Here is a 17,103-nt window from a genome sequence, read left to right as displayed (position 1 = left end):
ATACGCCTGATCTTGTTCAGTATGAATAACTGTTCCGTGGCAGTACTAACGTCGAAAATATCACCAATGAGACGCATCAAAACGGCTGCCTCGCTATAAGGTCGTCATTAGATGAGAAATCGCGCAGGAATAAAACGCGGACGGTCTTATAAGCTCAATTTTACTCATTTCCTGTTTCGCAAGTGTGCTTCTCTGCATTGAACGTTTGCCCACATAATGGCGGCCGCGGTAGTGGTTCAAACGAAGACTAAGTGCCGGCTCAACAGACTAAGTGCTTTCTCTCGCGCGTCATTTCATCAAGAAAGCCAGGCCTACATTTTGCCATGTCATAAGACACGCGAAATTACGCCGATCGCAAAAAAATGACTACGCCGCCGACAGCTCAGCAAACTGCCTGCCTAGCGGCAAAGCTAGCTTTACGGTTATTAAAAACGGTGCATTCCGACGGCGGGCCGAATTCACCTCCTCGATTCTCGTCTCTCTCTTGCACCGGCCAACGCAGCCCGTAACTTTCACCGCACTGCACGCAGTCGTTGAGACAAAGTATGCACACAGGAGAGGGAGAGAGCGGAAAAGGCGCGTCGAAGCCGCGCACCGGCAGCGACGACTGGCCTTGAAAAGGCGAAGCGCGCAATCGACCAAAAGGAAAAGTGATCAGCGCCGAAGAAGATTGAGTAGGCAGCGAGAAAGAGAGAAAGCAGGCAGCAAAGCAAGGGGATGAGAAGGAATCTGCCAGCTCGGCTCGGGCACAGACCGGCCGACTCGATATAGGGCGAGCGAGCAAACTACGCAAGGAAGAAAAAATAGTCTAGATACAAGACAAGACGAAGACACATACGAGCTTGCGTCGAGACAGCGCAAATGAGAACGAAGATGTCATCAGCGGCACTGTCTGTTCGACTCTATACAGAAGGTCTCCGTCAGTTCTACAGAAAAGGCGATGGAAGAGGGGGGTCGAAACAAAAGCGGGCTGCGGCGCGAACTACTTCGAGAGAGCAAGTCGTGAATCCGAAAAAAAAAAAGAAGAAGAAGACGAAACGGAAGACAACACAAGAACGAAACGAAAGATAACAAACCGTGGATGGTGGCACAGAGGGGCGTGGGAAGAAAAGAACGAGGTGGCCGCGGCGGCTGCAGCCATCCGAACGAAGCCCCGAAGAGAGAGCAGGGGAGGCCCGGGTCGGGTTCGATTAAAACGCTCTTGCGGCAACAGCTTTGTCCTTCCGCACCGGATTGGAAAGAAAGAAAGAAAGAAAGAAAGAAAGAAAGAAAGAAAGAAAGAAGAAAGAAAGAAAGAAAGAAACGTATACAAGGAAGCAGAAGAACGATCGGGGGAAAGACGACATCGCGCGCCGAGATAAACTCCCTCCTCTCTCTACGAAAGGCGACGACGACTGTTTGCTTGCTGTCGAAGAAGGAGCGAACGACGGGACAGACACAGACACGACTGATTCGAGTTGTTTTCGGAGCTCTTGATTTTGTTCAAAGCCTTTTGGCTTTGGTCTTTTTCCTCATGCCGACACATTACATGGTTCATAGGGGGGGATCGATTCGTTTTCGTTAAGGAACACACAGGGGGCGATCGTTTAGCGACTGGCGCAAACGGTAGGCACCGTTAACGTAATACGATTGCCGTCAGGGAGATCTGCCTCGATGCCAACGTCCCTTTCACAAGCTTATCTCTCTTGTATTCCTCATACCGTACAACTCACGTATAGATATAGAAATCTAGCGGTTAGTCCCGATACTCATACCGCGAAAGAGCAAGAGGCGAGATATTACGAATGGTTTAGTGCGCGTTTGGCAGAGAGTGCCAATATATCAATGACCGCGTTCTAGTCAAAACTTGCCTAAGGGGCAGAATCATAGAGGTTAATAAAGAAGCATTGAAAAAAAAAAAAAATTAACTCAAGATGGCGCAACGAGCTATGGAGTTAAAAGGAGGAAAAAAGAGAGAAGGTATGGACTACATTAGGAAATAGAGGCATAACAACTGTGACAAAAGAACACATCTGTCTTGGTGATACTCGATCTTAAATTAGGAAAACGAAGTTTGGCTTCGGTGGGACGTATACGTAATGCATAGTGCACACAACTCGGCGATCTGTTGAGCGCAGTCTTGTGGTAGCAAGCAATCAGCTGCAGTGACAAGATCAGGCATATCACCGACACACATATACCGTATATTGCGGTATATGTGTATATGTACATGTGTATATCTATGGTGTGTACAGCTCAAATCGTAGATAACTCACAAAGAGGGGACCTTTGCCCTGCACTGGATACTACTGGACTCGTAATAATGACGATGATCGCGTATATGCGTTCAGAAAAAAGAATGTCATCACTGCGACGAGCTGCAATGTTGCCAATTCTTACGTCACCCCGAGGTGAGAGATATCTGCGCGGAAAAAAAAAAAAAAGTTCCGAGTCACAAGCTTTGTGTGTTATATGACGCGGCTATAGCTGGGTTAGACTTCGATCGTATGTCAGCTTATCTCTTATACTGTGCTCGCACATGCAGTTGGGGCCACGAGAAAAACTGCTTCGGGCGTTCCGGAAACGCCTCGCAGCTTTTCGAACATCGGAACGACTGCGGTTGCATGGAACGGCCGGGGCCGACTTCGGTTGGTGGGCATTTCGTGCCAAACCCAAGAATGCCTATAAAAGAATATGTGAAAAACAGAAAAAGAAGAACAAAAAGAAAGCAGAGAAAATACCGAGACCGACGGAACGACCACAACGTCAGGACACCTCCTCCGCCAACGCGTAGGCGCTTGCAAAGTCCAAAAACGTGCGGCTGGCGACCTCATCATCATCATCGTCGTCGTGGTACTCGACGCAGTGTGGTCACGGTCACGCACTGACACTCGAGCGCTTCCTCCGGAAGAAAAGAAAAATGGAAAAAAAAAAGAAAAACAGAAGAAGCAAGGATGTAGGCAGAAGAAGCCGCCTGCTGAGCGAACCGTTGCATAGCTGCGGGTATTATTTCCCTCCTCATCTCCCGCTCCATTTTTTTTTTCTTTTTATTTCTCCGCGTATTCCGCTTCAAATCGAAACACGAAGCGGTCGACCGCGCGCAATCGTGCCACCGCAGTGGACGAGTTTACCTATTTCATTCCTTTTTTTTTTTTTTTTCCTACACAACGCCGTAAAAGAAGAAAAGAACAAACAGACCAAAAAAGCACCCGGAAACAGCAATCCCCTATACACACGAGAGCAGGGCATACTATATGTGGGCCGCCTCTGTCCTCCGCAAAGGCGTCGGCGTCAGAAGCGCTGGCCGGACGTGTGTGTATTCTCCGCCAGCAGCGAGCGATGTGACGTGTTCCCTGTCGTGACCGTAAAGACCGCCATTAAACCGGAAAAGATGACGCGCTATGGCCGCTCTCTTTCCTTTTCCTTCTTTTTTTTTTTTTTTTTTCGCGCGAATGATGTTGCCGCCGTCGCTGTACGCATGGCTTGCCGAGTGCGGCTTTGATGTCTCTTACGGGATCCACGCCAATGCCAATTGCATGCGACCGAGGCAGGACAGGGGAACAAAAATAAGTGTCCACCGCGGACTATATGCAAGCACGAGTCGAGTAAAATGCAGGGAGTGTCGTGTGCTAGAGGCGAAAAAGCAGAAGAAGAAGCAGCGATCAACGTTGCCTTGAGGTCAGAACGCACGGAACATACACGCAGTCACGCGGCATTCGCGCCTTTCTTTTTGTTGGTGTGGCTCCCAGACAGGCATTCGGCCGTGCTCCGTTCGTTGTGGTCGATGTTTTCTCGACGGATGGCCGGGGCCAGGTTGTTTTCGTCTCCGCAACAACGGGATCTGATGTTACAGAATGACGAAGACTATACGTATAGATGTATACATGCGCGTGTGCTCGCGAACGGGAGACTGCAGAGACGGCTATTTGCGCAATACTATACGGATAGCCGTGAACTCCCCATTTACGCGTCACTTCCGTTCGCAGGTAAATAATGTCCGCTGTCAGTGTTGCGTATGTTGTATACAACGCGCCGAACAGAAGAAAAGAATAGAAAACACCAAGAGCCGACTGACATACGTGTATACGAAGCGAGTTCAGCGACATGCGCGTCCTGTTCCATTTTCACTGCGGATAAAATAGCGTTAAGCTCAGGACAGAATGTCACAGAATGATAACGTCACCGTATGTAAACATTTCAACTGAGGCGTCATGTACACTGTACACGTCAATTTTTAAAGGTAACACTTAACCATAGCCAATAAACTGGGAACAATTCTGCGCCTTCATCGCGAAGCTCTGGCGGATGTAACCAATCGGACCGTGCGTTTATACATCAAGCAAACTATTCTGCGGGCCTTTAGGTAAATCTCAGTGATAATCGATGGCAGGATACTAACTGCGTGTTCCCTTTAACAGTGGATCATGCTGTACATGCACAGAGGCAAAGACGCTATGCTGCCCCATTAACTCAACAACTAAGGCCAAGTTTAGCTAGACACACACAACCCGACAAGAGACAATGCAGTGGTGGGTCCACTCTACCTCTATCCTACGCAGTCCTACTGCGAAGACAGCCGGAGTCTTTATACGGCGGCGGCCGACGGTCGTACGTTTCCATCTTTTCGCATACGCTGCATGCAGCCACGCTGTCAGGCACAGAGCAAAGCACAGCGGTGTCACAGGTATTTCGTTCCCTGGCCTTCCCCCCATACTCACGTATACTCTTTCCCACCAAGTTCCGTGCAGTGCGGTGGAAGGTATACAAACGGGTCGTCGCTCCAGCCCCGCAATCGAGAACAAGGACATCCTCTCTTCCTGGGGAATTGCGGCTCGTGTAATGCTTATTCCGGTTATTTGTATATACTGTGCATTGATTGAACTGCTTTTTCCTCGACAATAACAAGTTGCGCGTCTTGTGGGTCAGAAGTGAGAGCCCACTGCTCGCTGGTAATCTCTCGGGTTTGGAACCCACAGTTCAGCCGAAGTCGCGCAGGCAAGCGCATCGGCTGCAGGTCACGGCGGGCGAGGCACACAAACTCGGTTCTCGTTCCCCGCCGAATGACGCGACCCACAGATTTCGCAGTATATAGTGAACCGCACTACCGAGACAGGGCGCGTATAAGGACTGCGCCCCTCCTGCACACTTTATTTCCTTTTCTTATCATTTCGTGTGCTTACGTCAGTAGCTATTAACAGCTCACCGCGTGCTCCCTAAAGAGCTCTATACGAATGACCAGCCGCCCCGGACGTTCTTCCAAGAGTTTTACGGCCGCTGCATATATGGCGCACAACCTCGTACAGCACGTTGAGTCTGATGCTATAAGAAACGCGCTCAACGCGAGGTCTGTACTGCGGGTAGCAACGTGTTACCGCCATAGCTCGGCGGCTAAGACGTCGTCAGCGCCGAGGAGGCAACGAGAAAAATAAAAAAAAATTAATAATTAATAAAACGAACGGAACAATAACATTGTATGCCACCGCATGCACTGCACGTATAGTTCTGGCGCTTCGCTGCAAATAATGACGCGAAGTAGCGTTTTGAAAATCCAACTGCGCTGCATCCGTTTCAGTACAGTCACGCCGCATAACCATAACCATTAAGGGGAGCGAGGGCTTAAAGAGACTACAATGTCGCCACGACGCCTTCTGCTATATAGAGATAACTAGAATGCCGACGTCGTAACGTTTACGGTTAACCGCTCGTTTATGGCGACCACGTATGGTGGCGTCCTTTCTTGATGCAGAAGAACGTGTACCCTGCACACGAGGCATTTTCGGGAAAGAACGCCGTTCTGGCAGATAAACGCGCAACAAATTGGAACAAAAGAATTCGTGCCGCAATATACAAAAAAAGATGTCTCTGGGGAACGGCAAATGCCTGCAGCATGTTCTGAGCGTTAGAATGCTGACATTAGAGATCAAATACGCACAGGGAAATAAAGACAGATCTCATATATATATATATATATATATATATATATATATATATATATATAAACCTGTATATAGAGCGAACCAAATATACAAGACATCGGTTACACTTAGACGTCGACGTGCATGGGAGGCAGTTTTACGCCCCACCCATGGATTCTGTGTTCGTACACGCGTAAGTTGCCACTTGTTTCGTGACTATGCACTTTTCAAACAAGGTACAAGCGGGCATTCCCGGGAAAACGGCGTCGCCATTTCCACGGCGTCGCGTTAAAGCGCGAGCGCTATACAAGCTCCACGCTGCAGGCGACACAACAATATAGCGGAGCGGTATGCTCTACACGCCATAACGCACGATTCACGGTCGAGCCCCCATACTCTCGAGGAACACGCTTCTTTCCTTGAATGCGGAGCTCGAAGAAAGCGAAAACAGCGCAATAAAGCTTTCGGGAAGGAATGTACGTGCAACACAGGTTTGTGCATCGCTTTGTGTACCGATGTCCTGGATTATTTCATAGGAATATGCTTTTCTCTCTCTCTCTCTTTCGTCGTTTTTGTGTGTCTGCATGGCGCGCTTTTATAGAGCGATGCTCCATTCCTCTTGCCGTTTCGCGTGTCAAATAATTCACACCCAACCGCTTTCCCTCTGTAGTGCATCAAATAATGCAAGCTGACTGTCCCCTTCCCCCCCTCTCCCCCACCCTCTCTTTTTCTATTTATTTATTTCGATCTATGACAGCCTTCTCTCGCACCTACAGTTCATTGATAGTTCAAGAATTCAGTGCGAGCTCCGCCCACAAAACTGCACTGCATCTGCCTTGTGTGCGTTCGTGTTGTTCAAGACGTATAGTTCCGGAGCCAAGCCAAAGCCGTTCACGCAACCCGAACGGCTACCATACTTGATCAACTGGACTCATGAACCACATTTACGCTCCTTTTTGACCTATATGCGGGAGGCGGAGCTTCACAATTATGTAATGCAAATGAGCGAAAGTAATTGACTGGCGCATCTATATGTGCAAGATTTCGTTGTGTTGGACAGCGCTGTGTGTGCTGAATCCTTAGGTTGTCACCGACTTCAGCATAAAGGACGACGTGCACTCACCCTGACTTTTAGGAGGGGTATCTGTTGGCACGATGTCCTCTGCTTGTCTTGTTGCTGAAAAGAGGCAAGAGCGAACGACACTGATTAGACGACGGTGGTCTTTCGGCAAAAATACGAGCAACGCACTTAGTCAGAACAACAACGACGCATTTCGAAGAAAACTCAGCTCAATGAACTCAAGAAAAATGGTATACGTTATTATCGGAGAGCAACAGCATGTCTCCAGAAACTATGGCGTCCATCTCAAGATCTGCAACTGTAAGTCTGTCTCTGAACAGGTAGTGGTAACCATAAAATCAAAGGATAAGCGCCCCAAGGAAATCTGATAGGCTTTTGAGATTCCCAAAATAATTTAAAAAAAAAGGTATGTGCCATGTACAGTCGATTGCGCTAACGGACTCAAAACTAAAGAATTCACCTTCGTCGCACCACAATTGGAACATGCTGTGAAAACGTTCGATGCGCTCAATCGCGAAGCAAATTACATTTCACTGTACTTTCGTACGGATTCTTTCTCTCCCGAAAGCAAAGGCAGTTGTAGCTAATGCTTCATTTTGCCGTACTTTGAGTTCCTCATTGTTTCGGCCCAGATTCACAGAAGAAAGCTCTTAAGCTAGAATTGTTCCTAAGAGCAAATACCGGCAGATTCTGACGCTGGAAACTGGGCACATTAACAGCGAATGCGGCCGGCCAAATAGTAAACAACACTTACGAGCGAAACGCTTTATGAATTCGCACTTCGCGAGTCTAAACTGCAGCAGAAACCAAACCCAGGTATACTGATGTCCTCCGAGATCTGCGATATGTCATCTCGGATCTCCGAGTCGACGCGTGCAATCAGACGCTGGCGCGGGAAACGAGAGTCGATTCTCCAAAAGGAGCATGATTCCAGAGAGCTGGACGACGAAGCGAAAGAGACGACGTGTCACAATGGGGCCGGCCCGCGCTTCATTCGCCGCAGTTGCCGCCTGGGTGTGTTTCAATCTGTGCGCCTCGGTCGGTGCGAATCCGCCCGCCCGCCCGCCTCATTCGCTCGGACACAGTGAATCATCCCGCGCACGCCCCCCGAAGCGAGACTTGTCATCTGCGGCCCGTCGTCATCCGCCCTTCTATTCTTTCTTCTCTCAGTCTGCCTTCATTTCTTCTATCTCTTCTTTTTTTCTTTCTTCCTTTTCTCTCTCTCGTCATCATCTCCGGAGCTGAAGACCACCGAGAGTCTCTCGGTAGAGATGCAGGACGACTTGCATTGCAAGTCCCGCTGGCTTGCGCGCAGGGCAACGCGAACAAGAGGATGCGAAGTTGCAGCATAGGCGGCCGGTTGGTGGTTCGAGCGGCTGCATGGGCGGCGGCTTCCATCACGAGCGGTTTCTTCGCGGTGCAGAAGAGAAAGAAATGAAACGGCGAGAAGGAGTCGTTACGACGGGCAGCGCCGGGGCGGAGGTACCCAAAAAGTGTTCGCTGTGCGCGGCCTGCCCGTTCAGCGCGGCGTGCGCATAGAAAACGCGCGCACACACGTACGCAGCGTATATGTAAACGTACATAGGCGCATGCATGCGTCTTTGCCTATGCCACAACAACCATCGCCGCCGACAACGCGGCCGCCCGCCTCGTCCTTCTCTCCTTCCCTTCCTTCCTCTCGCGCTCTTTCTTTCAGCCCTTCGCGCGTTTCCTGCTACACTCCCGAAGAGACAGGTAATCGTCCTGTCCTCTCTCTCTCTCGGCAACTATATTCCCTCCGCGGCGAAGATGACCCCGTCTTTGTGTTCGACTCTCGCCCGCTCGCCGGCTCGTTCCTCCATCGCTATACATATTTTTTTTTTTTCTTTCTCGAAGTCGAGAAGAAAAAGCCGCGGTGGTAGGTCGCGTTGTGTATATAATGACGCTGACGCACCTTCATGATCGCGCTCGGTTTGAAAAGAAGGGAAACCGGCTGGCGGTTGGGGGTCCGCGACGACGACCCCACACCACCGCAAAAACGCCAGCCGACGTGGAAGATGCCACCAGCGACGATGCGACGACGCCAACGCGCATCCATCTGCAGGCGCGGGCGACGCCGCCGACTGAAGCGACTCGAAGCGCGAAGCCGAGCCGACGCCCCGTTTTAACGCAGCGCGTTCACATACACGAGATACGCCCGCGCGACGGTCATGCACCCGGGTCGCGCGCTTTTGTGCGCGCAACAGCGTCTGGCTGCGACGAGGCAACCCCCGATGCCGCCGAGATGAGGACGAAAATAAAGAAATTGGGAACAACGGATGAAGAGGAGGAGGCGGTGTTCGTGGGAACACACAGAAAGAAGACGGAGCAGCGAACGGTCGAGACCCACGCGATTTGTACGCTTGTGTGTGTGTGTGCTGCCAACCTGTTGCTGCTTGTCTGAAAAGGCGCACAGATGGCGAGGTCGCTCGTTTGGAAGCAAAAGCCGACGGGTCGCAAACGGCCTGCTGCTGCGCCGAGGCGGAGATAGAGACGCTCTAAAGTTTTTACACAACGGGCGATCACGCCCAAATAAATGACGCCTATGCCATCCCTTCTTTTTTTGGGCGTTGCTCGCGGCGCTATATACGCGACGGGCGGGCGGCGGAATGGCCCTCTCGGCGGCGTGCAACGTCCTGAATCGAGTCTAAGCGCGACGCAGAAATGCCCGGCTGTTTCTTTGCATTGGTTTCTTTCGTTTTCGGTGGACGCGGCTTAGTGCGTGGGCAGTTGCCATCTAATATTTATAACCATATAGGACCTGTAGCACCCCTCGGGTGGCGAAGATGGGATGCAGTCGGCGGATTTCTCCTAGGCAGCATACTGACAGTAGAAATATGGCATGTTTCAAGAGTTACGGCATGAGCACACAGGTGAACTGGTAAGCCGGGTGTAGCTACAAATCACGCCCATCAATAATGATTGCGAACACTTCGGAACGCAAGATGAAGAATCACGAGGACTTGTTGCCTCCTCGACACTACAGTACAGTTCAAAACATCCCCGTTCATCACCGGCAATAACTTCGACACGAGGAACCAATTATTACGACCAACTTCCTCCGCGCGAAAGTCTGGTGTGTGCAAAGTGTAGACGTCAGAGTAAGCTGGTACAAATTAAATTAAATGAATTAATTAAATCCTGGGGTTTCTCGTGCCAGAACCACGATGTGAATATGAGGCAAGCCGTATAGTGGGGGACTCCGGATTACGTAATTTTGACCACCTGTAGTTCTTTAACGTGCACCTAAATTTAAGTATACACAAGCGTGCTTTTTTTTTTCTTTACATTTCGTCTCCAATTGAAATGCGGAAACCCCAACCGGGATCGAACCCCCGACCTCGAGCTCAGCGGCGTAGCCACTGGTGCCAGAGCAGCGGTCTCTGGCACCAGTTTTGGTAGGCGAACGAAACTGCGAAATGGAGACTCAAGACACGGGAACACGACATAACGTCAAAGAAACACGATATCCCGACAAAAGTGACAAGCATGCGTGTTCATGTTACGAAAACGTTCACTTAAAAAAAAAAAAAAAAAAGACAAGGAAACTACGAGCCTGACACACAAAAAAAAAAAAAAAAAAAGAGCACGCCTCTGCAAGAAAAGAAGGCGGAAAAAGAAGATTAAAAAAAGGTGAACGTAACTGTATACACGCTCGACAGCGATGAAGGACTGTCCTCCCCGTTGCACGCAGCCCGGGAAGAACAAGAGCGGCCATTGTTTCTTCGAGTTAGCCCACACAGGGGGGGCACCAGGCACTTACCGCAGATAACACAACGAGACCCGCTATGCGCAGCGGCTGAGGCCTTGCGGTATTATCGTGGCCCATTACACGCCTGTCCAGTCCCAAGGACTCCCGGAGTTTATATACCCGTATATACACACGCGGTGCCATGTTCCATAGAAGCAGACGCGCAAGCATTAATTGCGCGGTCGGTCGAGCTTGTTAGCGAGGAACACGATGTCAACTTGACCTCGCCGCGAGGGACTGCGTTTTTTAAGGGGACAGCACAATCCGATACGCGGTTGCGTGTGGAGAGAGAGAGAGAGAGAGGGCTCTCGTGCTTCTATGGACAGCGTTCGGCGGGACTGATGCCAGCAGCCATACAGTTTCCTGCTAAACTCACTAGGTGGAATTCTGGCGCTGTGAGCGTTCAAATACCGCGGGAATGATGGTTAGAAACCAGTGCATGGATTCGTAAAAGGAGTAAACAAGGAGTAAACGAAGAGTAATAGGAGTAAACGAACAGGGAGAGAGTATAGCAGAGATGACTGAGTAAAGAAGAGAAAACATTTACATACGTACAACAGAGCGACTAGGTAACGGTTTGCCGCGGAACTGGAAGCCCCATCAGCTGTGAGCGACCACTCGGGAAAGCGGAGCCCTTCAATTTACCCATCACCGCTACTGCTTATATTCTTCAGTTTCGGCGCCCCGAAGTACGCACCATAAGAGTAGAGAATGCTGCGTCACTGTGTACAAGACGACAAAGAGGCGTGGATAATTTGAAAGCACGCAGTGTTACACTGCGAAAGAAAGCTATCTCTTAATCTCTGCATCACGCAATGCTGCCCGATAACTCGATCGACGAGCCTGCTGCGTACTTCCAGCGCATATCGTATACAGGCGTGTTATAGATAAGGTTCGAATTACAAGCGCCGACGAGCCTGAAAATCGTGAATCCCGCACACGTGCGCCCATTCATTGTCCACCGCGCACTGGCGCAGCAATGTTTTGACAACGCATCCCTTTGATAACACTCCCTAGAGTATTGAGAGGGTGTTGGTTGCGCCCGCCGCTCACTCGGTGTTGTAATCCGTTGACCACGACAGAAATAACCTCTGCAGAGCGACGATAACGGGAAAAGAAAGCAAGAAAGAAATATATGAAAAACAAAGCAACGGAGTCGTTCGTATAGTCCTTTGGTATGAACACACTAAGTGCAACGTGAACAAACGACACGACGTATATAGTTCTACACAAACCCGCAGTTTCGCGGAGAATTTGCTCCGAGAGCACACGTACGTGCCCACGTTAGAACTGTGTGCTCTAATTTTCATTATTACAGCAATAAAGCGCGAGAAGGAAGGAAGGAAAGAAAGAAAGAAAGAAAGAAAGAAAGAAAGAAAGAAAGAAAGAAAGAAAGAAAGAAAGAAAAGGCAGGCGTAAAGAGGCACGGGACGACGAGGCTTATCGCATAATGCACACCCGGCCGACGCATCCCAAGCGGTTGGCTGTTGTGCAGCTCGCATGGTGGAGCAATCCGGCCCCGTATTCCCAACTGCAGTACAAACGCAAGCTTGTCTTTTAACCTTTTTTTTACGGTCGGTACGTGCTCCTCCACGCATACAATGAAGCTCAATGGGCTGCATGTTGCACACGCCCGCGCCAGCGTGAGCGTCGAGGCCCTTTTTTATGTCCAGCGCCCCATATAGTAATCCGGCGACCGCGCATGCGCAATGGTCCGAGCGAGCACGTTCATTTTTTTTTTTTTTTTACCCACTATATATGAAACAAAAGCGCGCAGGTATACGCATATAGCCCGACCGCGCAACGACGCGAGGAAGCACACACGCACACACTGCGACACAAGCGCACACACAACATTCGAAACTTCGGGTAACGACCACGAAAGTTCCCAGAACAGTGGACCCAGAGAAAGAAAGTAAACGAAAATGAAATAATCGGGACAAACAAATTCGTAAGAAGCAGCCAGCGCATGTATTCTCTAACATGATGCTCGTGATGACCGCGAGAATCCAACGACCCTGATTCTATAAAATTTGCTCCCTGCGACGCAACAGCCCGACACGTTTTCTTTTTTATTTCTTTTTCTTGCTCCAGCTGAATTTAAACATACATATGCCCCCCCCCCCCCCCTCCACCCAGCATTCAGCTCCGCCTCTCACCGCCTGCGTGCATGCGACGGCGATCGCTACACGCCGGCATGGGTCGTAATCAAAAGTTATCGGCGAAGTAAGCAACGACAAGTTCTCCCCTTAATCAGGCTCCGTGCAATCGGAAAGGCGACCGTCCCTGGTGATATCGAGCATCGACTTGTACTGCGTGCCGAAGATGAGCTGCGCATAATAAGTTGTATATACGACTCGAGAGGAAGCTAGCTCGCGGTCTTGCCGAGGAAATAGAGGAAGCTAGCCCCCTTTGGTCTGTACATTATACGGGCGCCTATGTGCATGTTCGCAAGAAGCCTGCGACCGGGGTGTGTGACGGTGGGAGCGTTGCTATAGGTGTTCGGCACGACGTAAATCAGAGGCATACAAGGCTCCGGAGCTCTCTCTCCGTGTCATAAAAACGCTGATTTAATAATTCCCTTTCAGGAAGAACCCACAACTGCGCGCTAGTTGCTTCGGGGAGAGGAAGCGAGAGAGAAATAGGCGGCGCCCAGAGACGCGCTAACGGCGTAGCCCGCTGATTGAAGCCGAGGAGGCCTTGGATGAGAGGACGGGGAACGATTGAAGCTTATATATATATATATATATATATATATATATATATATATATATATACAGACGGACATAGGTCCTGCCGATCGTACGCAGGTTCGGCGGTCAGCCATATATAGCTGGCGGCGGCAGCGTTGATTTGCGGTCGGGCCACTCGGGCCAAACGACTTTTTTTGCGGTTCGTTCGTCCGTACACCCACTGGTCAAGCCACTGGCCACGGCGGAGCAGTCCACGTCGACAGTGGCTCCTCTCGCAACGAGGGGACGGAGGTGAGGGGGGCGCGGTCGTAAAAGATGGGAGTGACGCGCGGCGCGGCCCATCGGTTTCTCTGATGGACGGCGAAGGGTCTCGATATCTCCAGGAGACGCATCAAGCGGGAGTGCAACGGTAGGCTGGCCAACTTTGAGTATCGTTGGCATCTAGCTGGCAGCGGCATGGTCAAAAGAAACCCCAGGTATTCCTCGGAACGTCAGAGACGGTGTTCATGAGGAATCGATGTTTTTGTATAGATGACGACTATGCGCGTTCCGAGTCTCGCGCCTGCTGATACGTTCGCCTGTTGGTAAACTTATACGTATTAGATCCATTCGTTTGAAACTGAAATTAACTTGCGGGTGTCCAACGTCCCAAAGTAATCTCACGGGTTACGAGAGGCATCGTATAGTGGAAGGCTCAGGATTAATTTCGACCGCCCGGGGAATTCATAACGTGTCGTGCATGCACGCAAAACTCCGTATACAGCACCAAGTGAACTGCATTAATCCGCGCGCACGCAAATATTCTGCGAGTTTTAACTTAAGCGCTCAGCTATATAAGCGAGAGCTAATCGAAGTCAAATCCTTCTTTCTTTCACGTATCTTCGCTCGAGAAGAGGAACTGTTTATTTTACGTGCGCCGCGATATCTCCCAAATCCCTACAGGATGATACGGCATTCGTATACAGCCTTCGTCGGTCATCTCCGGAGCTTTCTTCACCGAAGTCCACCCCGGAACGCAAGCCACTTTCAAGTTTGCCGTCCACGGCGGATTAACGAGCGACACCCGACAACCTCAAAAAAGCACTCGTCGACGGCCTGAGGACAAAACGAAACGAAGTCCTTTTCGCAATTCTTAACCTCTCTCTCTCTCTCTCTTTTTCTTTTCGTTCACCCAACGGAGCGCAGAACGAACACAGTTCGAAGGACGGGCGTCCGCACGTATATAAACATGCTCGCCGCGCCGATAAACACAAGAAAAGGAGAAGGCCTGCGGTCCGAAATCCCTTCGGCACGCCGAGGCGGCTCCCGACAAGCCGGCCGGTTCACCGGCGCATTCTCTGCCGTCATGGCCTCCTGGCGCCGACGTCCGCACAGACAGGAAAGCCTGCACCGTAAAAGGCAACACGCCGTTTCCAGACACGCGCTCCAGCAGAGGCAACGTGTTTCTCCTGCCGAAGATGTTTACAGCGCCCCGCCTTCTTTACGGCACGGACGGGGGCATACATACAGAGGCGTCGTTTCGGCTTTTTACGACGCCGCGCAACACCAGCCAAGCAAAGTTCGCGCGGTCTCTCCACAGAGCAGCGGGCCCACAGTGTGTGTGTACTTACAGCCTCGAAAGAAGCGCGGATGGCGGGTTCACAAATCGGCGACGCGCTCGGCTGCCGCCGTCGCAACCACCGCTATGTGGCCGATGGCTCGCGAAACCAGCCAACCACTGACCCGACGGTGCGCGACAGTTGTGTTCTCGCCGACGCCGCTTACATGCACATACACACGCATGCCCTCGGCCTCGAGCGATCGTATCGCGTTCCGCCGTTGCGGCCAGCGACCGCGGGCCGGCTCTCAATCTTTTAATCCTCCAACTGATTCCTATCGGCCGAGTTTTCGAGCTTCGGCTTGGCTTGGCCAGTGACGCGAGACCGACCGACCGACCACGCGGGTGGTGGGTGGTGGATTTAACGTCCGTGGGTGCGCGTTCGCGCATCCTTTTCTGCTGTTCGGTGCGTGTCCAGCGGTTTCGGAGAAGCCCTGCCCCCAACCCTGTTTTATATGCCTCGTTCACGGTCTGACGCATGGGTTAACGTTCGCGCGCTTTGGTTCGCGCCTGGATGTTTGCGCGGGTTCTGCTCTAACCACCGTCAGCAATATAAGCATCGGGGTTTAGTCGTAATCGGGTTTTTCTGAACCCCATTACGCAGCTTTCGTGAACGAACCTTCTTTCATCTTCGCGTGATCCCCGCCACCGTTCACTTCTCGGAACAAACAAGAGCTGAGAAGGCAACGAGCTAGCACACCGTCGAACAAACGATTGAGCAAAGAAACAAGCGATCAACACAAAAAAGCTAAATTTCTGACTGTATGCCGTTGATCCCATTTCCCGTACTTAACCAATATATATATATATATATATATATATATATATATATATATATATATATCACCGACTGTGTGTCAGTGATATCCGGAATAGACCTATAATTCTTATGGAAATACCATAGCGGGTCTATCTTTCATGAAGGACCGTGGAGCTTACTTTTTAACTGCCGACGCATCCTCGGGCTGGCTTAAAATACCGACGATCCGATAAGCCAGTGCAAAGAACACAAGTATGCAGACTCGGGTATGTTTTTTTTTTTTTTTTTTTTTTTTTTTTTTTTTTTAACTCATCGCGAGCACCTCTTTTACGTTCCGTGCCTTCTGCGAACGATTAAACACGAAAACTGACTCTCCCAGCAAACCTTCCTGTCGCGTGTGCTCGTAAAGCCGCGGGTTTACGGCGTCCAGCCCACGTATTCGCCCCTCCATGCAAATCGAATTAATGCGCGACCTCAGGTTCACATTCAGCAAGATTAACGTCCTTTCAACGAATCGCGTCCGGTATAAGAGGCTGAGACCCTATCTCTCTTTTAGCCGAGCCATCCGTTGAAGCGTTTTATCAGGAGAACAGGTTATTGCTTTGACTTAAAAGCTATATAAGATGCACGAATTCCTTGCTTCGCAAGTGAGGAACACGATACCACTGGGTGTATCTTCTCGGATATCGTCTAGGGACGGCCGGTATAGAACAGGCACTTTTGTTGTACTATGAGCATCTCGTGACAACGACCGGCAACTCAGGAAGGAAGTTCGCATTCCAGAAAGCCATTTTCACGATATACGCTGCACAACTTTGAAGAAGTGTCCCTCTGAATATCTTTAAAACACTTGGGTCGAGCTTGAGTTCAGTATACACCATCAAGATGACCCAACTAGTCCAAGAGAAATTGTTGCTGCGGCAGCAGCAACAACTCTTGCCTGTACCCGACATAATATCACCAACACCTTCGTTTAAGCAGCGCCGAGTGACCGTGTCGGTGTCGTCGCAACCTCGCGGGTGACGAAGAGGGACGGTTCGCCAACGACCAACCACCAGACTGCGTCCTTCAATAGCGCAAAACAGCGCGAAGATCGAAATTCCTCACCCTTCTCTGCGGTCAAAGCAGGTCGCCGCGACTGCCGAACAGAAAAGAAAGAAAGAAAGAAAGAAAGAAAGAAAGAAAGAAAGAAAGAAAGAAAGAAAGAAAGAAAGAAAGAAAGAAAGAAAGAAAGAAAGAAATGGAATAGAGCACAGGCGCGAAAAGGTCCCGCGACACTTCGAAACTGGGCGACTCCGACCGCTCCGTG

The 17,103-nt window shown here is 50.4% G+C and overlaps 1 protein-coding gene across 3 annotated transcripts in view; it reads right to left on the bottom strand.

Annotated features, from left to right (window-relative positions):
* Positions 1-17,103, bottom strand: part of LOC119450505 (uncharacterized) — a 412,316-nt gene that overhangs the window by 78,565 nt on the left and 316,648 nt on the right. For all 3 annotated transcript variants that reach the window (XM_037713983.2, XM_037713984.2, XM_037713985.2), the window contains exon 2: positions 7,018-7,071. In XM_037713983.2, coding sequence (XP_037569911.1) covers positions 7,018-7,071 — 54 coding nt within the window. The remainder of the gene's footprint in view (positions 1-7,017; positions 7,072-17,103) is intronic.

The sequence above is a fragment of the Dermacentor silvarum genome, chromosome 4, assembly GCF_013339745.2.
Source record: "Dermacentor silvarum isolate Dsil-2018 chromosome 4, BIME_Dsil_1.4, whole genome shotgun sequence".
NCBI classification, from domain to species: Eukaryota; Metazoa; Arthropoda; class Arachnida; order Ixodida; family Ixodidae; genus Dermacentor; species Dermacentor silvarum.
The sequence above is the reverse complement of the archived record's forward strand: the minus strand, read 5'-3'. Positions and strand labels throughout refer to the sequence as shown.